A 22,183-nucleotide genomic window follows, 5' to 3' on the forward strand; every position below is an offset into this window, starting at 1 on the left:
ATTTTGAAATCATTACATCAAGATGATTAAAGATCTTGAAACACTCCCGACCTTTACATAACTAGGGATGCACACAACCTTATAGCCAACAGAAGCTATTGAAGGAAGCTGAAAGAGGCTTGGAGGAAGATGCAAGTTGGAAAAAAAAAAGAATGCTCAATGCACCATGAATTGGTATATGCAACTATATTTGATAAATTTGTTTAAAAAATCTAGAAATAATGTATTAATTTTGTATATTTATAATTTTTTAAGATAACGAATTTTAAAAGGATAAAATAATAAATCAATTCGCGCTATTTGCACATGCCACCTTTCTATATAGGGGCGAACGGGGAGATAGGTTAAGAGAACTTATATCGAGAGTCATAACTATTAGGAGGAACAGTCGTATATACTGTGGAGATTGGGGTCCATTGGCCCAACTAGTTCTCGTACATATACATTAGAGATCTTGTATCCCCAACAAATTAACACATGGACACCTTCAACGTGCGTGGTGCGCGCTCGCTCGCTCGCCCTCACTCCTCGCGTTGCTCCTCCATGGCGATGCGGCGTCCACTCACCGAGGGCTTCAGGGTACGTAGCACATCACCCATCCCGCGTTGCCCGTCCCTGCTCTTCTCAATCCCATCAGCTTTGTTGTTTTTTACGCGTGAGCAGACGCCGAGGCCCCCGACCTCCCGTGGGCGAACGCGACCGCAGACGCCGAGGCCGACGAGCGCTTGTTGCACGGCACGTCCTGGGCTAACGAGACCGATCCGTGGGCGGCCGTCTACGGGCATGCTGGATGGTGGCTCTCGTGGAGGTGCCCACGGAGGGAGAAGAACGGAACCCTGCCCAGGATAACCAGGCTCTGCTACGCCCGCGAGGTAAGATTGCTGGAGAAGCTCCACCCACCGCCGCCGCCGCAGGAGAGCCCAGAAGAGGAGGCCCGCCGCAGAGTGGTTGAGATCTTGAGCACCTCCTCGGTGCAGGTGGATCCCTGGCCTGAGAAGATTCTTAATCCAGTGATGGAGTCAACAAGATACCGCACATACAGGGTCCCTCCGTTCCAGCCAGCAGCCCGGCACGCCCCGATTTAGATCGTGATTCCTCTCCTTTTTTTTCTGTTTGTGATTATCCACCATCTATGTGTAATCGAAGATATACGGTATCTGAGATAATTAAACAGAATCGAATCGGTTAATTAGGCTTGTTTTTTTATATTTCAGTGGCTATTATATCTGGCGAGCATATCTTTTATAAGCCGCAAAATTCGGATCCAGATTACCCACCCGCCTTGGGTGGTTCTTGACCTGTGAAAACGCTCTACGTGTAGTTCATGTTGCTGAAGCTACATCAAAGTGTGATCCGCATTGGAACCTCTGCTTATTTTATATCTTGCATACTAATTGGAAGCTCCGACAAGAGCCCCTATCCTAATCTTTGATTAAAAAGCTTTGTAAGTCCAAATGAACCAGATCAGGGAAGCTATTACTCCTGCAAAGAAGGTCGCTAAACAGATCACACATAAGAGAAGTCAAGTGGACAATGTTAATTGTGGTTTTTTTTACTTATTCTTGGTAATAGATTAAGCGCATGTGGTTGCAGGTAAAATTGCAAGAATGGATTATCCCTGGTCCCTGCAACGCAAAAAGAGATCCTACAGCATACCAGAAAATGGACAATAGAAACTCTGAAGATGCTAATGCACACAAGTTCAGTAGTTCAGGCCCTCCAGGCATAGTCAATAGCTCATGACGAAATCTCGTTTGGAAGCAGAAAGCGTAATATCCGTTTGCACCATAACAACAGGGACATACAAAAAGGGTAACTTGAAGTTGTGTGGAGAAGGTGATTCAGATGTATTAAACAAAGAAACAGAAATAGGATGCTACATGATTGTTACAGATAGACAGCGGCTCAGAAGATTGGATGTAGAAAGTACACTTACAGTTGCAAGTGCATCAAATTGCAGTGCAATCAGAACATTCTTTTCTTCCCACTGTTTGAGTTTGTCTTTGTGCAGAGAACCTTCCTGCCTTTGGCACGCCTGCGCTTCAGTACCTTTCTTCCAGAAGTAGTCCGCATCCGCCTGCGGAAACCATGTGTACGGGCAAGTGACTTCCGAGATCTTGACCTCTTGGTCATGCAGAGGGCAGCCTTTCCAGCCCTAATCTGCAGACCACGGGATCTTCGTGTTGTCATTCTATTGTAGCTGAACTCAATTCCCAAAGATGAACCTGACATACAATATATGTTCTAAGTTTTAGAACAATGACGGCACACAGGCATTCATAATCACTTATTTGTTAATACCCATAGGGTTGTGTTTAGATTTTGGAAAATATTATAAAATGCTTAAGTTTTTCATTGAATCCAATTCTTCTCTGCCTATTTTAGGAGCTTTGGGATTGCTTTAGGTAAATGGAAAAATCAATCGTGATTAAAGTGGTGTCAGGGTGAGTCTAGGGATCAAATTACTTGGAAGGTATTGCTTATGCTTCAACTGTGCTTTGTGATTTATTCTGTTATCTTGGATAATGATTCAGCCGTTTGCAGCACTTCTTAAAACTTGATTTCTCGTCGAGCAAAAGAAAACGTCAATCCAATGTTCTGTAACATGTAGCAACATCTAGATGGTTCAGGGCAGAAAACAAAGAGGCGAATTCTATGTAGCTGTTTTGTAACATTTTACGACATCTAGATGATTCAGGACAGAAAAAAGGGCAACTCTATGTAGCTAGTTTGTAAGAGTTTGCGATGTCCACATGATTCAGGAAAAAATTCAGATGCATACAGTCTAGAATCCATCAGATGGTACATGGGGATGACAACAAATGTAGAGTTTTGTATTTGCTCCTTCTCATAACTCAAAAAAAAAAAAGATCACTGAAACGATCAGATATGAGCACAGTCAGTTTCATGTTTGGAGTCTGGACACTAACACACAACTGGCTCTACAAGTACTCTACAAATTAACTTTGTCTCTTATTCAGATTATTAAATAAAACTTTGTCGATCCATGATCAATTACAGCCTACAGGAATGCTCAGACTCCATGATACAAAATTTCAGATTTCACAGAACCATCCACATCAACCAACAGGTTCAACAATAACTGAATTTCAGATTTTTCATAATACCAGCCAGACAAATTTCAATATTTTCAGACAACTAACCAGGGCACCTTATAATTCTGTTTCCACAGGTTAAACCAACATAAGTTCCCAATTTTTCTTCTGTTCCCTACATTGGACTAGAGCGATAAACTATACAAGCTCCACCTCATGCATATGATACATTTCTGCCTTTCTGGTATCATTTACTGAAGTCTGTATTAAAACTCGTACGAAGCATCCTATTATGCAAAACTAGTGCCAACACACAGTGCACGAAGTCATAATTTCAATGACATTTCCCCGTGTGAGCGTGTAAGCAGAACCCACTAATTCCCCAAAGGCCAAAAGCAAATGGCCCGCCCGAACGCTAGCATACGAACACAGAGAACAAAAGAAAGACGGAATCCTATCTCACCGGCGAACGAGGAAGAGGACGTGAAGGCCAGCGACGCTGAGACCGCCGCCGAGAGCGAGGCGGGGGAGGCGGAGGCGGACGACGTGGAGGAGGACGAGACGAATGAGCTCCGGAGGAACGGGGAGGCGGAGGCCCCCACCGGGGCTGCCCTGCCAGTGCGGGCGACGCCGCCGATAGCCGCCGCGGAGATCCTCCCGGAGCGGAAGGAAAGGGACGCCATTGGAGAGGCCAGCGCGAGCGCCATGGTTGGAGAACTCGCAGCTGCTGCGGGCTAGCCACTCGATCTTCCCTTCTGCTTGTGTTTTATCTTATCCACGGCTGGATGAGACAGGCCTTGTGGGCCTCCATTTTGGGCCCGTGCTTATTGGGCCTAATTTATCAATTCTTCTTCTTTTTTCCCTTGCTAGTTGCTCTACTCGTCTCTTGTATTTTCTTCTGAATAATTCTCTATTTAACATCAGAAAAAACTATGGATTACTTTCTCGATCTCAAAAAATTTTAATTCCTCATTTAACAGCAAATTCAAACTTACGTACACTCTATTGGATGGAATTCCTTGCACCACACTCTATTGGATTTTTCATCCGAACCATAAATACTCTGCGAAAACACAATTTTACTCGTATGGACCCTACCACCCTTCTACCTCCTCCCCCTCCCCTTCTCCCCGCTTGTCTTCGCCGGCCATCTCCTTGGCCACCTATCTCCCCGCTTGTCTTCGCCGGCCATCTCCTTGGCCACCCAATCCGGTGCACGGCCGCGAGGAGGTCGCTCCACGGCGCGCAGCCCGTGGCCATCTCGATGACCGTGCAGCCGAGCGCCTAGACGTCGGCGGCTGGGCCCTGCTCCTCCCCCCGCGCCACCTCGGGCGCCATGACGCTCGGACGGCGCGCTCGCCCAGGCGCCCGCCGCCCCCTCGCCGAGCCGCTCGGCGCGAACTCGAGGAAGAGCTGGCACTCCCCAGCGGCGGCTCGAGGAGACCATCAGCGGGCGTGGGGAGGCGCGAGGAGACGCTCGATGGGTGTGTGGAGCACCTCGACAGAATCGCAAGCACAGCTCACAAGACAGACGACCTCGCTTCTCTTCTGTCTTCTCCCTACCAACAGCCTCTCCTATTCAGCTTCTTGCTTCGATTGTTCCTGCAACACAAACTGCGGCGGCCATGGGGAACCACAAGAAGCTTATCCAGTTCCTGCGCCCGGACTCGGCAGTCACGGCGGCGCCCAAGCCGGCGCCGCCGCCGCCGTCGTCGGACAACGAGGACGACGACTACGCCTGCTCCACGCCGACCACGCCCACGACCACGACGACCAACTCCGCACCCCGCGTCGCCGTTCGCCCTGTCCCCCTGGACGCAGCTCTCAGGGCTCGCTCGTCAAGGCGGACGGCCACGTCTACTCCATGGCCGCGGCGGGGGACTTCCTCTACACGGGCACGGACTCCCGCAACATCCGCGTGTGGCGCGACCGCCCCGAGCTCGGCGGGTTCCGCTCCTCCAGCGGCCTTGGCAAGGCCATCAACGTTGCCGCCGACGGCCGGATCTACACGGGCCACCAAGACGCCAAGGTCCGCGTGTGGCGGCGGGCCTCCTCGCCGCCGGAGGACCCCGCGGCTGCCGCGCACCGCCGCGTGGGCTCCCTCCCGCGGCTCCGCGATGTTCTCAAAAGCTCCCTCCTCCCATCGCAATACGTCGAGACGCTCCGCCACCGCGCGGGGGAGACGGAAGCGACGGGGGTGGCCAGCGCTGCCGGAACCATGCTTGCCGAGTGCTGTCGCCGCTCGGCCGCACGCCCGGCTCCTATATCTTATCCGCAGGCACCTGACAAGAGGACGCTGCCGAGCCCCGCGTACGCACGCCCTCCTGGGCTTTGCCGCGGTCACACGAACAGAGCGAGAAAATATCGCACCCGTCTGGATAAGGCGCTGCTCTCGCGTGAACCAGACGCGACGCCGCGCGCGAGCCCGGCCGTTTCTTTCCCCCATGGCCTCATCGGTGTTCTCCCCGCTCTTCGCCTCGCTCCGGCTGCCCGCGCCCACCAGCTCGCGCTGCACTCCTCCTCCGCAGACCGCCGTGGCACCGTCGGCAGACAAAGCAGTCACAGTCCCGCGACCGGCGCCTCTCGTTGCGGTCGCCAGCCACCGGAGGGAGCTGGTGCTCGGGGCGGCGCTGGGCGCGCTGCTGTCGCGGGCGCCGCTGCCGGCGCAGGCGCGCGAGGTCGTGGTCGGCACGTACCTGCCGCCGGCGCCGTCCAACCCGGGCTTCGTCTTCTTCCGGGCCACGCCCAAGGACACCCCCGCCCTCCGCGCCGGTGACGTCTCGGTTCACCTCTCTGCTCCGATTGCTCAAGTTTGTGTGGCATCAGTTCATCGATCAATTAATTGGGCTCATCCGTGCCATTTCCAGGCAATGTGCAACCGTACGAGTTCGTCCTGCCGCCGACGTGGAAGCAGACGCGGGTGGCCAACATCCTGTCCGGGAACTACTGCCAGCCCAAGTGCGCGGAGCCGTGGGTGGAGGTGAAGTTCGAGGACGAGAAGCAGGGCAAGGTGCAGGTGGTGGCGTCGCCGCTCATCCGCCTCACCAACAAGCCCAACGCCACCATCGAGGACATCGGCAGCCCCGAGAGGCTGATCGCCTCCCTGGGGCCCTTCGTCACCGGCAACACCTTCGACCCCGACGAACTTGTCGACACCAGCGTCGAGAAGATCGACGGCCAAACTGTAATTCAACTCGATCGATCGATCCCCTCTCAATATGGCACGATTCCCGCGCAGCAATTGAAATATGTTTCATGGTTCTTTTGATTGATGCAGTACTACAGCTACGTGCTGGAGACTCCACTGGCACTGACCGGTTCTCACAATCTGGCCAAGGCCACCGCCAAGGGAAACACGGTGGTGCTCTTCGTCGCGAGCGCCAACGACAAGCAGTGGTCGTCGTCGGAGAAGGTTCTCAAGGCCATAGTGGACTCGTTTCAAGTATGATAGATTGCAGCAACAATGCACTCTGTGAGCTGGTTGGTTCAGCGGGTGATGAGTTGTTCGCTAGCAAAATCAGGTGATGGGTTGCTTATCTGAAGCTCTGAAATATGAAGTACATAATCTGACGAGGCAAACTACTGGATTTTGAGGCTTGGGGAGTGGAGCAAACAACGATTTTCTATGTAATGCTCTCTTCACATTCTCAAAAGATTTTCTATGTAGTTGCTATATATGGGGCTGTTCATAGATTATTGAAGAAGAGAGGTTAAGTGTACACAGTGACTCAGTGAGGAACAGATTGTTTATAGTAAGAATTGTAAGTGAGAATCACCTTATGCGGGTATCTTGCAAATGTTATTCTATATTGCCACTTCACTTGTCTGGCTGTAAAACCCATGATATGAAAATACTACACATCAGTCTCCCGGCGCCTACGTAGAAATGCCCAGCCATGAGGAAAGGTGGAAAGCAGCCTTCAAAAAGTGGGAAGCGACCTTGATGGCTTGTTTTGCGTTTCAAATTTGGTGACCCTCGGAGTCGTCAGCTGCGCCTGTGTAGACCGTGATGTGCTCTCTTGACTTGTCTGCGATAGTTCGAGAGTCAGTGGAAAAATTTGTGGCCGTGTAGTTGTTGTTAAGCTCCACCGAACTCGCTCTGCAGTCGCCTGTCGTCAGTCTTCGCGTAGCAAAGAAAATGTCCACGGCGGCGGCGTCTCGGCACGTGGTGGCCGTGCCGTTCCCCGGCCGCGGCCACATCAACCCGATGCTCGTCGTGTGCCGCCAGCTCGCCGCCGCGGACACCGCCCTCGCCGTGACCGTCGTCGTCACGGAGGAGTGGCACGAGCTGCTGGCCGCCGCGGGTGTGCTCGCCGCGCTCCCCGCGCGCGTCCGCCTCGCCACCATCCCCAACGTCATCCCCTCCGAGCGCGGCCGCGGCGCCGACCACGTCGGCTTCATCGAGGCCGTGCACGCCAGGATGGGGGAGCCCGTGGAGCGGCTGCTGGACCGACTGGCGCTGGAGCGGAGGCCGGACGCCGTCGTGGTCGACACCTACCTGACGTGGGGGGTGGCGGCCGGCGCGGCGCGCGGGATACCGGTGTGCTCGCTGTGGACTATGCCGGCCACGTTCTTCTTGGCGTTCTACCACATGGACCAGTGGCCGGCGGCGGATGGCCCCGAAGGGGAAGAAGGTTTTGGCTACTTCACCTTCCTCTTTTTTGCAGATGTGCTGAATGCTACTAGATGTCTAGATTGTAATTTAATCATTTGTTAAATAAAACGTAGCTATTTTTTTTCGATTCTTCAAATGTAGGGTAAATAAAATGAAAATCTCGTCATTTAAATCGGTAGAGGCAAAGGGCAGAGCTATTTTTGTTCTTCTTACTGCCGATTTAAGGCAATCACTTACAACATCGTTGTAGTGTGATGTATCCACTCTGCACTGCATGACCTGATTTTTTTTCTCCTTCCGAAGAAAACTTTTTCTTTGACCATTAGCCAAGACAATTAATACTAAATAAGATACCTAAAAGGAGAGTACCAAATGGCAAAAATAACTTGATTAGACTGTTTCTCACTACTGTTGTTCAATGAATCAATATCCCTAACATCACTAACAGATTTTGTCCGTAGAGAAATCGAAGCATAACAGCTGATTATTAGAATCTCTGGAATGCTTGGTCATGCATTTTCTGTTATGCTGATTATTAGAATCTCTGGAATGCTTGGTCATGCATTTTCAGTTAGCTCGCTTCTGAAACTTTATGTTCGTTTTCCATTTGTATCTGTACTAATTCAGATTCCGAACCCATGGTTCTTGCATATAACTACTCATGTCCTTTTCAGTTTCCATCTCCTGAATAAGCAAGTTACAGATGCTTATGATCTTCAGAATTCAGTCACAAAATCACTTGTTACTAATAAAAAAATATGAATAAGTTAGCCCACAAAATTCTTGTAATCAATGTCTTTACCCTTTAGCTGATCTGCTGATGGCAACTTCCAACTTTGCAGGCATTCAGAATCTCCAACTAAAATACCAATGCTATTCTGAAGTATTTCCAGCCAGTTACAGTGCTAATGTTTTGCAAATGTACTTTTAGTTGCTCAACTTAGTAACTATATATATCTGAATTTCTGTGATCTGCAGGACAAAGCTGCAAGTCCTTGGATCAATATTTCCCGTTCCCAGCCCTCTCATCAGTAAAATGCTCTGATATCAAGGTCTTCCGCTCCTGGGAGTTGCCGATGAAACGAGTTGTACAAGTGTTCTCCAACGTGCGCAAAGCACAGTGTGTCATCTTCACCTCCTTTTATGAGCTTGAATCTGGTGCCATCAATGGAATATCACAAGTGCTCCCATGCCCCGTATATACATTTGGTCCTTCAATTCCGCATATGCCACCAGAAGGCAACTCAGACAAGATTCAGCATGAGAAATACTCTGACTGGCTGGATGCCCAACCGAAAAAATCAGTGATGTACGTCTCATTTGGCAGCTATGTTTCGATGCCATCCTCACAGTTGGAAGAGGTCGCCATGGGGCTTCATGACAGCGCAGTCAGGTTCTTCTGGGTGGCCCGGGACAAGGCCACCACCACCACTCTACAGCAGATCTCCGGTGACAAGGGCTTGGTGGTGCCATGGTGTGACCAGCTGAAGGTCCTGTCCCACCCCTCTGTCGGCGGCTTCCTGAGCCATTGTGGGTGGAACTCGACCCTGGAGGCCGTGTTCACCGGAGTGCCTGTGCTCGCGTTCCCCGTTGCTTGGGATCAACTGGTGAATGCCCGGCTTGTTGCTGATGAATGGAAGATTGGGATTAACTTGAGGGAACAGAGAAGGGAGGATGGCGCTGTCAGCAGGGCCGCGATGTCTGCTGCTGTGACAAAGCTTATGGATCTGGGTGATGGTGATAGCCTAGAGATGAGAAGAAGAGCTGAAGGACTGCGGGAGGCTTCACACAGCGCAATTCAGGAAGGTGGATCGTCAGGGCGTTCTCTGAAAAGTTTTGTGCAAGATTTCATCAAAGCAAAACTGAATGTTGCGGAAACTTCACGGTAGCTTTTGATTCATGTAGTAGGGTCAGTGAAAGCACCTGAAACAAATAATTGTATTTGCTCTTCTCTTTATTATGCGTGTGCGTGTGCGTGTGCCCGGTTTAGGCCCGCGTTGTATCACTACTTTTATCTCTTCTTAATGGAATGATACGCAGCTCTCCTGCGTATTCTAGAAAAAAAAATATTATGCTCTCGTCAATCATGATATTTATATCTTCTTCTATACAGGTCTCCTTTGGCAGGCTCCGGCTCCTTTTAAAATGGGGAGGAGTCAGAGAAATCATTTTTTTTCTTTGATCCGACTTCTCAATACCAAATGTCTCTGACTCCTCCAATGCTCGTGGAGCTATTTTAGATTCTCTGTTTGGTAGAGCTCTAGCCGCAGGAGCTTAAAAAAAATTATATTTTCGTAAGGCTAATCTTAGTGCATAGTTTCATCGTATTGTTAACAACTGCCATGTCATCTTTTTAATGAAATGAAATTGTCACTCTCAGTGCATAGTTTCGACAATGAAAACAGTCTGTAGCATTTAATTTTTGTGTGAAGTTATGATCAAATATGTTCTGCGACGAAACTATAACATTCTCAGTGCAAGTTTCATTAGGTTTCATGGGACTTCGGAAATGTGACTGGTGGGTTTCATGGGATGAAACCTCCTCTTCTCTCTCCTCGTAATTAGGTTGCCAAATCATTAAAAAATGCTTACGTGGCATACGATGAAACTCTCCACGACACCCATTGAGACTGGCCTGTTCCTAAATGGTCCTCTTAATATATATGGCCCCACTCATCCGCTTACTATATTGTGGCTACCCATCAATCTGACGCTCTCCCACTCCCAGTCCCCGGACCAACCCGCCGCCGCCGCTAACGCAAGCCACTCCGGCAGCTGAGGGAGGAAGCTCACCGGTTTTCCTCCCCGCCACCGCGTGGCTTGAGCTCTGGTTTGCGCCGTTTGGGGTCCCCTCCTCCGTCCCGCTACGTGTTCGATGGCGCCCGCCCACAAGGAGGTCGAGGGAATGTTCAGGTCGGGCACCCTCATGTCGGCGTTGGAGGATGCCTTCAGGCTTCAGCACGGCCTCTTCGTCGTTCTTAACAACGGTCGTTCTCGGTGAGCACGGGCGCACGGCATCACGGCTGCCATTGCCACCTCGGCCGTTGCCTCGCAGCCAAAGGGTGCCCTGCACTGCACTGTGGCCATCTTTCAGTTGTGGTGGATGTTATGTGCAGCTGAAGCGTTCGTGGCCACCACCCAGCCTATTGGAAACAATGAGCGGTGGGGTGGGACGGTGGAGCCACGACCAGGACCTTGGCCGTAGACACTGCCACACTGGTCGTCGATACAGAGACCTATCTTGTTCAACGGCCACTCGAAAAGGAAGTGAAGCTCCGCAGTTTGAAGCTGAAAGTCATGCATTCAGTTTGTCGTTGCAACTGGAGAGGAACTTGAAACAAGGCAAATGTTTAATTTAGCCTTGTTGAGCAATGTTACTGTTTACTGTAAGATGGGCATTAGGCATTAGCATTATCAATCATATCAATAGTCACTGTCAATTGGTTGACCCAGTACACGCTGAACTAAGGCATTTGAAGTGGACGGGGCTGTTGTTGGCTGTTGGTGGGAGATTTTGGAAAAGCCTGGACTCTTGCAAGCATGAATTGTCTGGCTACATGGACATTTTTAGTATAGCTAAAGAGTTCGAGCTGATCAAAGCTTGGTTCAGAGTTAGGAGAATACCCACTGATCAAAGATCAGATGAAACTCTGGCTGTGGTAGGGATTTGGTAGGATTAATAACAGAAATAGCTCTCCTGCGTTGTTCAAGAAAAAAAAAGGAAATCGATGAGAAATGCAGGTTTAGACATGATTATATCAGGCTGAAAAGTGGAAATAGCTTGTTGAGATAGCTCTCATGTTCCCTTGACAGTAGAGAGTACTTTGGGGCTGATTTTGTATGAAATTTTTATGCAGGGAAAGTGTCAGTGCCACCCAGGCAACCTGATTTGAGTAAAACAGAACCTGCTAACAATCTAGCTTCACCATCTGCTGCAAAGTGGGCAAAATTTGAGGGTCCTTTGAGCAATGGATCTGAATCAGCTGCTGCTAACAGGATACCTACACAAGGTGGGCAAACATCAGCTTAACCTGAAGAGTGGACCTAAAATTACTCACCCAGTTGCTGCATCTGCTCCTAGGAAAATCAGTATGTCCACCATCAGTAAGGTAGGTGAAGTACTGAATGCCTTTCCTGGGAAATACACAAGACGAGTCCTTCGAGGGAGAATTGCCATTGAGGTATTGGATCATCTTTGGTACCTTTTTGTTTTCTCTTCATACTCATTGGCATTTGTATTTATCACAAGAAATTGGAGCAACCCTTTTCCTTACATTACTCTGGTTTAGTTCGTGGCAGTAATTTTTAATGCATTAAGTGCCTGTTTATACTTGTGCATTGTGGTAATTGCATGTATCACGGATTGCAAGATATGCTCCTTGCATTAAGAACATTAGGCTTTTACTATATCTTCTGTTCATATATCTTGTTTATGCCATACTCTGATTGAAACAAGATCTAGTATATTGAGCTCACAAGATTATCTGCAGGCCATTTTGATTCCATGAGAAGCTTCCATATGGAATTCAGGAACTACCTTTTTTCTTAGGCTGATTCAGAAACCTATCTCAAGAGGGTCTTAATTCTGCTGTTGAAATTGGATTGGGTGCTTCAGGGTGCTAAAGTACCCTTAGTGCCCAGTAAGAATGCGCTGGAGATGTCCTGGTATTGATGGATTTCAGGTACTTCTACTTCAGATTATAACTAAAACGCGTTCAAATTATATCTGTAATGTATCATCATGCGGCTTCCATTTGATTTTATCATTTTCGACAAATTGGTCGGCTGCATTTCTTTTGTTGATTTGCATCTTTGACAGTATTATGGTGTAGTGCAAATAGCTGTCAATATGCATAATACTGGCCCACAGAGCTATTCTTTGGACTCAAGCAATATGTTTCTCTTGCTAATGTATCAAGAAATGTTTGTCTTGAGAAGCTATTAGATGCCATTCATTAGATTGAAGGAAGATGTCAACACTACTAGTTCAGAGTGAAAAGAAGCTAAGTCCGTTAGCCTTGAGCAAACTTGTGAAATGTATAGTGTGCATGAGTCTAATGCTTTGCCTGCTATCACAGTATAATATTCCGATATTCAATAATACTGCAGTGATAAGTTTATGAAGTTGGTGCGCAGATTTTGCAACCTGTGCTTACTTGTTTTTCTGTTCTGTAGCAAGACAATACTCTTTTATCTGCTTGCCTGTATCTGTTGGTGGTATAGAACTGGAAACTGTACTCAAGAGCTTACATAGGATTCTGCAATCGGATAATACTACAAACAGAGATGGATTCTGAAGCATTCTGTAATTTTGAAGCTTGTTTGTTATGGATTAAAGTTTATGTGCACCAGAATGATGAAGCATTTGCAGATTCAGAAGGTTTCACCTGGAAGGCTGGAAGGTGATATGTTCTAAACTTCTTGAGACATGTTTGCCTGTTTCATGTGTTCCTTTCTGTTAATTTGCAGATTCAGAAGGTTTCACCTGGAAGGTGATATGTTCTAAACTTCCATGTCTCTATGTATAACGGGTGCTCTTCCATGTCTTGATGTGAGATTTATAATCTCAGATCCTTGACACAGCAGGGCCTATGAATGATTCTGATCATCATCATGGCTCGTGCTTTGCATACTATCAGCAACCTCCATTCCTTGTGCAGAGAGAAGTTTGTTTTTCAGAGCTCTTTGTGATTATGCACGGTTAGTACCACTTTTAAGCTTTCTCGGAGAAGCATGTGTACCATATACTTTTGAACTAAATAGGTTGTTCTAAATGTCATATATTTAAAAAATAGACCAAGTACTTCTATCGATACATATCAATTCATAACTGGCATGGTGACAATGTCATGGCCGTGAGGAAATGGCTGAATAGGAAATGAGAATTCAGAGAAACAAGATGAAAATTCGGAGAAAAGATGAGAACTAGTTTGCTCTGTAATTTCTTGATTCAATCTTGATACAAACATCATTATATAGCCAGACAATTTACAGTTATCTCACGATGATTCTGCGTAATTTCTGCTTCGTACCGATCTGTTAGAAACTTGTATTCTGTAAATTATAGGTCGTTTTAACTTTTCTAAATTATTATGCATTTAGATATAGGGTATATCTAAGTGCATAACAAACTCTATGAATTCAAAAAGCAAAAACGACCAATAATTTAGAATAGAGGGAGTAATATGAAGTATATAATAAAAATTCACTCTTTGTTGGGATACTATTTTCCTTATCATCGTAGTACTACTCCGTACTCCGGAAGATCACGAATTGTACATGACAAAAATATTCGAAAAATGGGTTTTCTCAAAGGATATTCCATAATCCATAAAGCGGCCACTGATACGGAAAGAGATATCCCCAGATTCTTGCGCGCGCACCCCATGTGCGCCGCTGCCAGGCTCGTCGGAGGGAGCAGTTCAAGTGAACCCCAGTGGAGCCGTCGCACCGCACGCCTCGCTCACTTGACCAACAGCAACAGCCATCGATTGCCCAGGCGAGGAGGCAGAGCGCCACACCGAGACGACAGCAACGAGCGGGATGGCCGCCGCCGCCGCGGGGGACGAGCCGCGCGTCCGCGGCTGCCACATTGTGGCGATGCCGTTCCCGGGCCGCGGCCACGTCAACGCCATGATGAACCTCAGCCGCCTCCTCGCCGCGCGCGGCGCCGCGGTGACCTTCGTCGTCACCGAGGAATGGCTCGGCCTCATCCGCTCCTCCTCCTCCTCCACCGCCGTCGGCGTCCGTCTGCGCTCCATCCCCAACGTCATCCCCTCCGAGCACGGCCGCGCCGCCGACCACTCGGGCTTCCTCGACGCCGTCGCCACCGAGATGGAGGCGCCCTTCGAGCGCCTGCTCGACGGGCTCGAGGGCCCGCCGCCCGCCGCGCTCGTGGCCGACGCCTACGTCCCCTGGGTCGTCGGCGTCGGCAACCGGAGGGGCGTCCCCGTCTGGCCGCTCTTCCCCATGGCCGCCTCCTTCTTCTTCGCCTACTACCACTACGACCGCCTCCCGACCTGGCTTACCGGCGACGGTAAGCACGCGCCGGACTCCGGTGAGGTTGTAGGTGAGAGTCCTTGTTACCATTGCTTGTTGTTGCCAGGGTTTTAGCTTGTCCTGAACCTCCTGATTAATTAATCGTGCACAAATAAGTATATAACTCAACTTTTGGACTTCTCCATCTTTATTCTGAATTATGTTCCTAGGAAATGAATTGCTGAATCTGGAGATTGTAGGATCTGTTTTCTGATTACAAATTCATGTGAAAGCTCTTCATGTCTGTGCATTTGTGTATACTCTTTTTTAGACCAAAGACCTCTTCGGTCCAGCTTTTACTGAAAGCTAAAATTAGGGGTACATTGTGTATACTTAATACTGCTGCAAAACAAACATATGCTGGTCACTAGGCTAGTAGGCTGTTAAACAGTCTAAACAAATCTATTTCTCACTACTCATTCAAATGTCATTGTTCATGTGCACAATCCAAAGCTACCAAAGTGCATGTGGAGAGGTGCAAGCAGTTTGACAGTAACGAGTCATGAATAAATATGAAAACTATTTGCTAGGATCACATGTAACTCTGCACTTGTATTATAGCTTTCTTTTTCTTGAGGAATAATATTTTAGCTTTTTTCACTCGTCAAGGAGTCTGTGATAACCTCACGTGATTTCGTTCTTAAAAGATGCTCACGTTCGGAAGGAAATGCAATCTTCAGCAGTTAACATAGCTGTACTCCACAAGTTTAACAAATCACCTACCCTGCTACTCATACACAATACTCACCATGTGCATTCAGCTAAGTATTTAATCCAAAAATAAGATATGGAGTATATTTTAGACATACGTTTAATGCTACCCACTAAGATTTGCTCTTTGGTTAATTGGGCTGGAAGGATGGCCACCCAACCTGCTATGTATGAGCATAGTGAGTGAGATATTTTGATGCCTTGGTATGGTGTGGCATGGTGAGTGAACCCCTATTTCAGAAAGAGTACATCAAACGGCTGTGTGAGCATGAATCAAGCTTGGAAAAGTGTTCCTTTTCAATTTGTCTTGGCAGAAATAACCTATTTCTCACTCGTGCTGATTCATAAATTTTAGATAGCTCCGTCACATGTCCCCACAGCTCCAGAAATGTATTTTTTTTCGTTATTGTATCTCATACTTCTTATTTCTGGTGCTTTTATACCAAACACTGACAAGGCAGCTTGCAACATTTCTCACCTATCTATTTTACGACCTGCAGATAACTCTGATCAGAGACTTATGCACTATATCTCCAGCCAGGCTTCAAGTTCAATAAGATTGTCTGATCTCGAGCCCTTAATTCACAACAAGAGAACAGTAAAGCATATCCTATCAGCCATCTCTAGTATTAGAAATGCTCAATGCCTCCTTTTTACCACCATGTATGAGCTTGAGGCCAGTGTCATCGACTCTCTACGGTCGGTACTCTCTTGCCCAGTGTACCCAATCGGCCCCTGTGTTCCCTACATGACACTTGGAGACCACAGTTCCATGTCCAATGGGGATACCAGCCAAGGAGACTACTTCACATGGTTGAATTCTCAACCTGTGAGCTCAGTGCTATATGTGTCCCTTGGCAGCTTTGTCTCAGTGTCAACCTCGCAGCTTGACGAGATTGCATTGGGCCTAGCGGCGAGTGAGGTCAGGTTCTTGTGGATTCTTCGTGAACAATCCCCTCAGGTGCGAGACCTCATTGGTGACACCGATAAGGGGATGATACTGCCATGGTGTGAGCAGCTGAAGGTTTTGTGCCATTCCTCAGTTGGGGGCTTCTTGACCCATTGCGGGATGAACTCGACACTTGAAGCCATCTTTGCTGGTGTACCTATGCTTGCCTTACCACTATTCTTTGATCAGCCAATTGATGGCCGATTAATTGCGGAAGAGTGGAAGATTGGCCTGAACTTGAGGGATTGGTCTGACAAGGATGGTCTGATTGGGAGAGAGGATATTGCACGTGCTGCAAAGAGGCTGATGTCTTCTGATGAAGCTGAGGCAAAGGCAGTGAGGAGACGTGCTCTTGAGTGGAAAGAGGCTTCTCGCAGAGCCGTTGACATGGGTGGATCTTCATATGGCAATCTGAGTTCATTGATGGAGATGGTATGTGCTTCAGAATAAGAGAGGGAATTCCTTATTTGACACTGGAATCAGCATGGTATGTACTGAAACCGCTCTTGTCATACTGTAGTGGTTTTGTAATAATCAATGTTTCAAATATGGATGCTACAATCATCCCTCTTAAAAAATTTACGAGATTTCTGAAAGGTGATGCAGATTTTTTTTTTATAAAGGAATGCACAGAGACAGAGTTACCTTTATGTAGTTGATGTGTGACTCTCTGTCATCTTTTAAACATACAATAGTACTTATTGTTAGATGTTATATTGTATCAAGCACCGAAATACTGGTGTGCTGTTTTCTCCTCATTATTGAAGGTTAAGGCCTTGTAGGATCCTATGATAGACTAAGAAGCTACGAATTAGCGTGGAGTCTCAAAACTTCAGAGATTTTGGCCATCAAGACTGTGAGCAATCTTTTAAAGGACAAAGGTGCCTACGTAGTCTGCTCGCACCTCTCACTCTCTCAGCCCAACATGATAGTGTGTGTGTGTGTATATATCAGGAAAAGCTATATATCTAAAAGCGGCAATTGCACGAACAAAAAAATATATGTAAGCGTCTGAACATCACCATCACGGCATCACCTTTCACCTGCATCATATCCTTCACCGCTGGGCAGCAGCTGACGAGTGAAGCACCCATCTGGAGTGGTAGCAAACAGCAATCATTTCCCACGAGGTGGCCTTGGCAGACGCCAGCCTCGCCGTTGACCGGCGGCCATGCCACATCGTGGCGCTGCCGTACCCAGGCCGTGGCCACATCAACCCCATGCTAGCCTGTGCAGACTGCTCACCGTCGTCCTCACCGAGGAGTGGCTCGGCCTGCTCGGCGCGCCGGCGGCGCTGCTTCCAGAGTGCGTCCGCCTCGCCACCATCCCCAACGTCATCCCCTCGGAGCACGGCCGCGCGGCCGACTTCTCCGGCTTCATCGAGGCGGTGCACACCAAGATGGAGGCACCCGTCGAGCGGCTCCTCAGGGGGGTGGCCGCGGCGCCCGCGGCTGTCGTGCTTGCCGTGGGCGGTGCCGATGGCCCTGAGGATGGGCGTGGCGGCCTGCTCGTTCTGCCCCAGCTCGGCCACCCACTTCGCCGCCTTCTTCCATTTGGAGAGCCTCGCGGCCGAACACCGCACCACCACGGGTCGCGCCGGCGATAGCTTGGCCGTCACAGGTCAGAGCTTTTGCCCTTGGCACAAGAAGTGTTTACACTCGAGATAACTTTCAATTGTCTGTGATGATAGCGATCTATCTTCATCTTGATGAGTTGCAGACATGGGCGATGAGCTGTGGAATCAGTATTATCCCTGGCCAGACTTGCATAAGGTTGCGCGATCTGGAGCCGACCATTCCAAACGAGTGTGAACAATTCATGCTGAGAATTCGCAGTGTCAAAGCAGCTCAATTTATGCTTTTCAGCTCATTTTACGAGCTGGAGGCTGGTGTCATAGACTCTCTAATGTTAGTGTCCCCCTCTTCCCTTATGTACCCGATTGGTCCATGCATCCCCTATATGACACTTCAAGAACAGCCGGCGATGGCTGCGAAAGATGAATATTTCACATGGCTGGACTCGCAGCCTGCAGGTTTGGTTCTGTATGTCACAAATTTCACAAGGTTTCACAATTTCTTTTTCAAAGTTTCACCAGGTGAAAAGGAATTCTGATGCTCACAAATCATGCTTATCAAGAATGGTTAGATAAGATTCATATCATCAGATGACAGGTAACTAAGCAAAACAAATTCCAAATCAGCAAACATCCAATTCCTCATCCATATTTATGAAATAACTGGTTACCGATAAATTCCAACGACAAGTATATATACACCAAGGTGTATCCATCACTGTTCACACCTTGGATTTTCCAGACAAATTACATAATCACAAGGTTGTCAATTTTTTTTCCAAAGTTTCACCAGGTGAGGAATTCTGATATGCAATTTTTTTCCCCACAAATCCATTCATGCTTATCAAGAATGGTTATTCATATCATCAGATGACAGGTAACTAAGCAAAACAAATTCCAAATCAGCAAACATCCGATTCCTCATTCATATTTATGAATAACTGGTTATCGATAAATTCCAACGACAAGTATATACACCAAGGTGTATCCATCAGATGGGGCAGAACATCCGAATCCTAATTGCCATCACAAGTCAGATAACGCTCCTGACTCATCTCTGAGAAGTGAGAACAGCCTAGCAAACAAACGACTGTCTCAAGTGTTCAAACTTTCTTGACTCCAAACAAGCAAACATAAAAAACCTAGCGAATGTCAGACTCGCCTTCCATTACACTCTTGAAACCAAAAGCAAACACAAATACTGGACGAGGTTATCATCATCTTCGTTTATTTGCAGATCTCCACTGCCGGTGGACGTAGTGCAACCCCTCCAAACTGCTCGGAGGAATACTTCTTGTAGACGACCCTCAACTTGCTCTCCGGGGCAGTCAAGTGTGCGCTCACCAGCATTTTTGTGCATTCCCTGAAACCATCACAGTTGGTCATCATGTCTAATCCAAGCTTATGCTGATGCATGATTTAGGAAGACATGGCGATGGGCAATGGGGTCTTACATTAGCTCTGACTCTCTGAAGCCTGTGTGGTGCTCGAGCGTGTCAGTCCAAAGTGGAGACTTCTTAAGAGTAAGCCTTGCTGCATAGACAGCAGAGGCAGCAACCATTGAAGGCAGGTGTGTCACCAAGCCATATTGCATCAGCGATAACTCCGCAAAGAAGAAGACCATGTTCTCCATCTGCATTCAAACATAGAGATTTTATATCACAGGAACAATAATGCTGTACCTCTGACTGAAAAAAACAGCCCAATTTGAATGTTTACCTCTTTATCAATTTTGATACCCGGAGACGCTGCCTTGAGAAAGCGAACGAGGAACATGTAAGATGTAGGGACAGTTAAGTTCCACTCAAGCCTATTTAGTATTCCCTTCTCCATAGAAAGAATCTGCTCCCTGGTGTATGCACTATCTGATATCAGGATGAAATCATTCACCTGAGAAAAGCACACAAACAATTAGAAGAAGAACTTGAAAAATAAGCACCAAAAAGGATAGGAGGGAGAGATATGGAAGCTTTCTGTGTACCTCAGGGGCCCAAATCTCCTCGTATTTGCAGGCGATCAGCATGGCTGAAACGCCCACAAGCTGCAGTTCCCTTCGCAGGACTGGTTGCAGTGAGAGGTATTGGTCGATGATGTACATAGTCAAGTAGAGAGTCTCGGGCATCAGTTCAAACTTGTGGTGTACTTCAATTATCCAGTCTGCCAGGATAGCCCTCATCTTGGAGTTGATCTCCACCTGGGCATCAATGTAGTCACGTGGCCGGCTCTGATGCTGCAATTAGCCAGGAAGAAACACTTTCAGAGACTGCTACTGATGGATCACGTAATTTACATAGCAAAGATCTCTGCAGTTACCTGAGCAGTCTTGTAAAAGGCGTAGATGTCCTCAATGTAGTCAACGACCGCGAGCTCATTGTTGACGTCCAACTTGTCAATGTCTTCTATCGCTTGTCGAGGCTTATCAGCGATTCCACAGGCAGCCTGACATTCAGATGGGCAACAACAATCAGACTAATTCCTCATGCTTTTTGTGGAACCGGAATTACTAGACCAAGGAGATATTTGACAGATCACACGCACCTTTGAGCGAGCCGAGAGAACAGATGTAAGGGTGTTGATGACCTTCTTCCTCGAACGGACGGAGCTGGCGCTGCTCTCGGACTGCGTCTTGCTCTGGTCAGAGTCAGAGCTGATCTCTATGACATGTTCAGGAGGCGGCGGCTTGGCAGGTGCCTTCCTCTCCAGCCTCGGCGCAGGCCTCGCAGGTGCAATTGCGGCATTCTGCTGCAAACATACGTTCCAGTTAGAAACAGACTGAATCGACTGCTTTCAAATGCCCAGATTACTCTTGCCGGAAGACCCCTAAGAGAAGGGAGGGTGATTGGTCTGTGTACCTTGTTTGCGGCGGCATTCGCCTGCGCGTTCTTCACGAGTTGAGCACCGAAGCTCCTCGTGACGGGGCGGTTGACCTGCTCCTGAGGCTCCGGCTTCCTGCAACCAAGAACGAGTTTGTTCTGAGATGAAGAGCGGGAAGGAAACAGTGATTTGACAGATAAAAAAGCGCTTGGTTTCGTTCGTACCCGTCGGTTGCGCGGACGCTGACGTAGTTGCCGATGTCGCCCAGGGGGGCTCGCCGGTTCATGGCGTCAGCACGGCCAGCCGCGACGGCTTTCTGCTTTCCCAGAGCGGGAACACCGCCTGACGATTGCACGGAGACACGAGATGAGAAATTCATCGTAACAACTAGCAGGTTGCAGTAAAATAAGAATCTTTCTTCCAGAATCCGGTAGTCGAACAGAGACAAAACATAGATTAACAGATTTGGGGGACGATGATAACAAAGATCCAATCTTTTTCATGAATCGAGTTAAAGAACTCGCTATAGAAGCTACTCGTTCCCGATTTGACCCGAAATCCAACCTTTAGCAAGAAACCAGGGAGGGGGAGCAACCAAGAACTCAGGACCCGTGGGCTCACCTCGGTTGTGATGAAGCTGCGGAGCGGCAGCGGCGGCGGCGGCATTGTGGTTGCGCGTGGCCATCTCTAGCTCGTCCTCGCCCTGGCCGAAGAGCCCGGAGAGCACGGAGGTGAAGAAAGACTGGAGGCGCGCCGCCCGCGTCCCCTCTTCCCCGCCAGCGAGCGCAGCCACCGCGGATCCGGCAAACAAGAAGCAGCAGCGCCTATTGCCCCCTTCCTTGCCTCTCCCTGTTCAATCAATGGCGATGGCGTGGTGGTACAGTTCTTGAGGGAAGAGGAGGAGGCTACGGCTCGGGGAGGAGAGCAGCAGATATATCGAGCGTGCGAGCGCTGCCGGGCAGGGGGGCGGCGCGGCGCGGAGCGGGTCTTGAGGTGGGGGAGCGCTCCAACGGTCGGGAAGGGTTCGTATCGCAACGGTCGGGAGAGGGGATCGGACGGCTGGGATCGGCCGCGGGGAACTAGCCGTTGCGACGGCGAGTGGGATTCGCCTCCGAGCTGGAAAAGGGCCTAGCCTTTCTTTACTGCGTGTCGAGTTCCTTTCCTGATAAAGGGAGTCGCGCAAACAAGGCAAGTGCGGCAATAAATGATGGCGATTCGCGAGAGTTCCCATCAAAGTTTTTCACATCAGCATCTCACAATTACACGGTAGCTTTGGTTTATGAATTTTTGCTGACGTTTGGTTTTGTGAACGTCAACGTGAAGCCAAATTCCGTTCAAATTTGTGTGTCAGATACAGAATTTTGTACGAATTTGACGGGAGCGTGTATGGCTACTTAAATCATGGGAAAGCAAAACTTAGCTGGTCG

General features: G+C 48.5%; 5 protein-coding genes, 1 long non-coding RNA gene and 1 pseudogene across 8 annotated transcripts; 5 read left to right on the forward strand and 2 right to left on the reverse strand.

Moving 5' to 3' along the window:
- The first annotated feature begins 338 nt into the window (after positions 1-338).
- Positions 339-1,206, forward strand: LOC117855828 (uncharacterized). The gene is made up of 2 exons (XR_004640576.2): positions 339-579; positions 664-1,206. It is a non-coding gene; the product is annotated as an uncharacterized lncRNA (long non-coding RNA).
- A 500-nt stretch (positions 1,207-1,706) lies between these two features.
- Positions 1,707-3,809, reverse strand: LOC117855827 (large ribosomal subunit protein bL34c). The gene is made up of 2 exons (XM_034738222.2): positions 3,520-3,809; positions 1,707-2,225 (listed from the first exon to the last, which is right to left on the reverse strand). The coding sequence occupies exons 1-2, from the start codon at positions 3,761-3,763 to the stop codon at positions 1,966-1,968; spliced, it is 504 nt and encodes a 167-aa protein (XP_034594113.1). The 5' UTR covers positions 3,764-3,809; the 3' UTR covers positions 1,707-1,965.
- Positions 3,810-5,500: 1,691 nt separating this feature from the next.
- On the forward strand, positions 5,501-6,876 carry LOC117855826 (psbP domain-containing protein 6, chloroplastic). The gene is made up of 3 exons (XM_034738221.2): positions 5,501-5,828; positions 5,924-6,240; positions 6,334-6,876. Exons 1-3 carry the CDS (start codon positions 5,501-5,503, stop codon positions 6,502-6,504), a joined length of 816 nt encoding a protein of 271 aa, XP_034594112.1. The 3' UTR covers positions 6,505-6,876.
- Positions 6,877-7,031: 155 nt separating this feature from the next.
- On the forward strand, positions 7,032-9,771 carry LOC117855825 (UDP-glycosyltransferase 87A1). Its single transcript, XM_034738220.2, has 2 exons — positions 7,032-7,690; positions 8,650-9,771. Exons 1-2 carry the CDS (start codon positions 7,195-7,197, stop codon positions 9,558-9,560), a joined length of 1,407 nt encoding a protein of 468 aa, XP_034594111.1. The 5' UTR covers positions 7,032-7,194; the 3' UTR covers positions 9,561-9,771.
- Positions 9,772-10,393: 622 nt separating this feature from the next.
- Positions 10,394-16,965, forward strand: LOC117855830 (UDP-glycosyltransferase 87A2). Of its 2 annotated transcripts, XM_034738224.2 has the most exons (5): positions 10,394-11,852; positions 12,162-12,353; positions 12,847-13,371; positions 14,039-14,740; positions 15,921-16,965. In XM_034738224.2, the coding sequence occupies exons 4-5, from the start codon at positions 14,215-14,217 to the stop codon at positions 16,817-16,819; spliced, it is 1,425 nt and encodes a 474-aa protein (XP_034594115.1). In that variant the 5' UTR covers positions 10,394-11,852; positions 12,162-12,353; positions 12,847-13,371; positions 14,039-14,214; the 3' UTR covers positions 16,820-16,965. The 2 variants fall into 2 exon arrangements, with proteins under 2 accessions (XP_034594115.1, XP_072149857.1); XM_072293756.1 differs by lacking the exons at positions 10,394-11,852; positions 12,162-12,353; positions 12,847-13,371 and having other exon boundaries at positions 14,032-14,740.
- Positions 16,966-17,294: 329 nt separating this feature from the next.
- On the forward strand, positions 17,295-18,364 carry LOC117856521 (UDP-glycosyltransferase 87A2-like; annotated as a pseudogene).
- A 480-nt stretch (positions 18,365-18,844) lies between these two features.
- LOC117855832 (cyclin-B1-1) lies at positions 18,845-21,704 on the reverse strand. 2 transcript variants are annotated; one of them, XM_034738226.2, is made up of 9 exons: positions 21,378-21,704; positions 20,981-21,098; positions 20,795-20,891; positions 20,481-20,681; positions 20,256-20,381; positions 19,924-20,172; positions 19,662-19,832; positions 19,397-19,575; positions 18,845-19,305 (listed from the first exon to the last, which is right to left on the reverse strand). In XM_034738226.2, exons 1-9 carry the CDS (start codon positions 21,439-21,441, stop codon positions 19,170-19,172), a joined length of 1,341 nt encoding a protein of 446 aa, XP_034594117.1. In that variant the 5' UTR covers positions 21,442-21,704; the 3' UTR covers positions 18,845-19,169. The 2 variants fall into 2 exon arrangements, with proteins under 2 accessions (XP_034594117.1, XP_034594116.1); XM_034738225.2 differs by having other exon boundaries at positions 20,481-20,684; positions 21,378-21,703.
- Between the last annotated feature and the right edge of the window lie 479 nt (positions 21,705-22,183).

Source organism: Setaria viridis, chromosome 5 (genome assembly GCF_005286985.2).
Source record: "Setaria viridis chromosome 5, Setaria_viridis_v4.0, whole genome shotgun sequence".
In the NCBI taxonomy this organism is placed as follows: domain Eukaryota; kingdom Viridiplantae; phylum Streptophyta; class Magnoliopsida; order Poales; family Poaceae; genus Setaria; species Setaria viridis.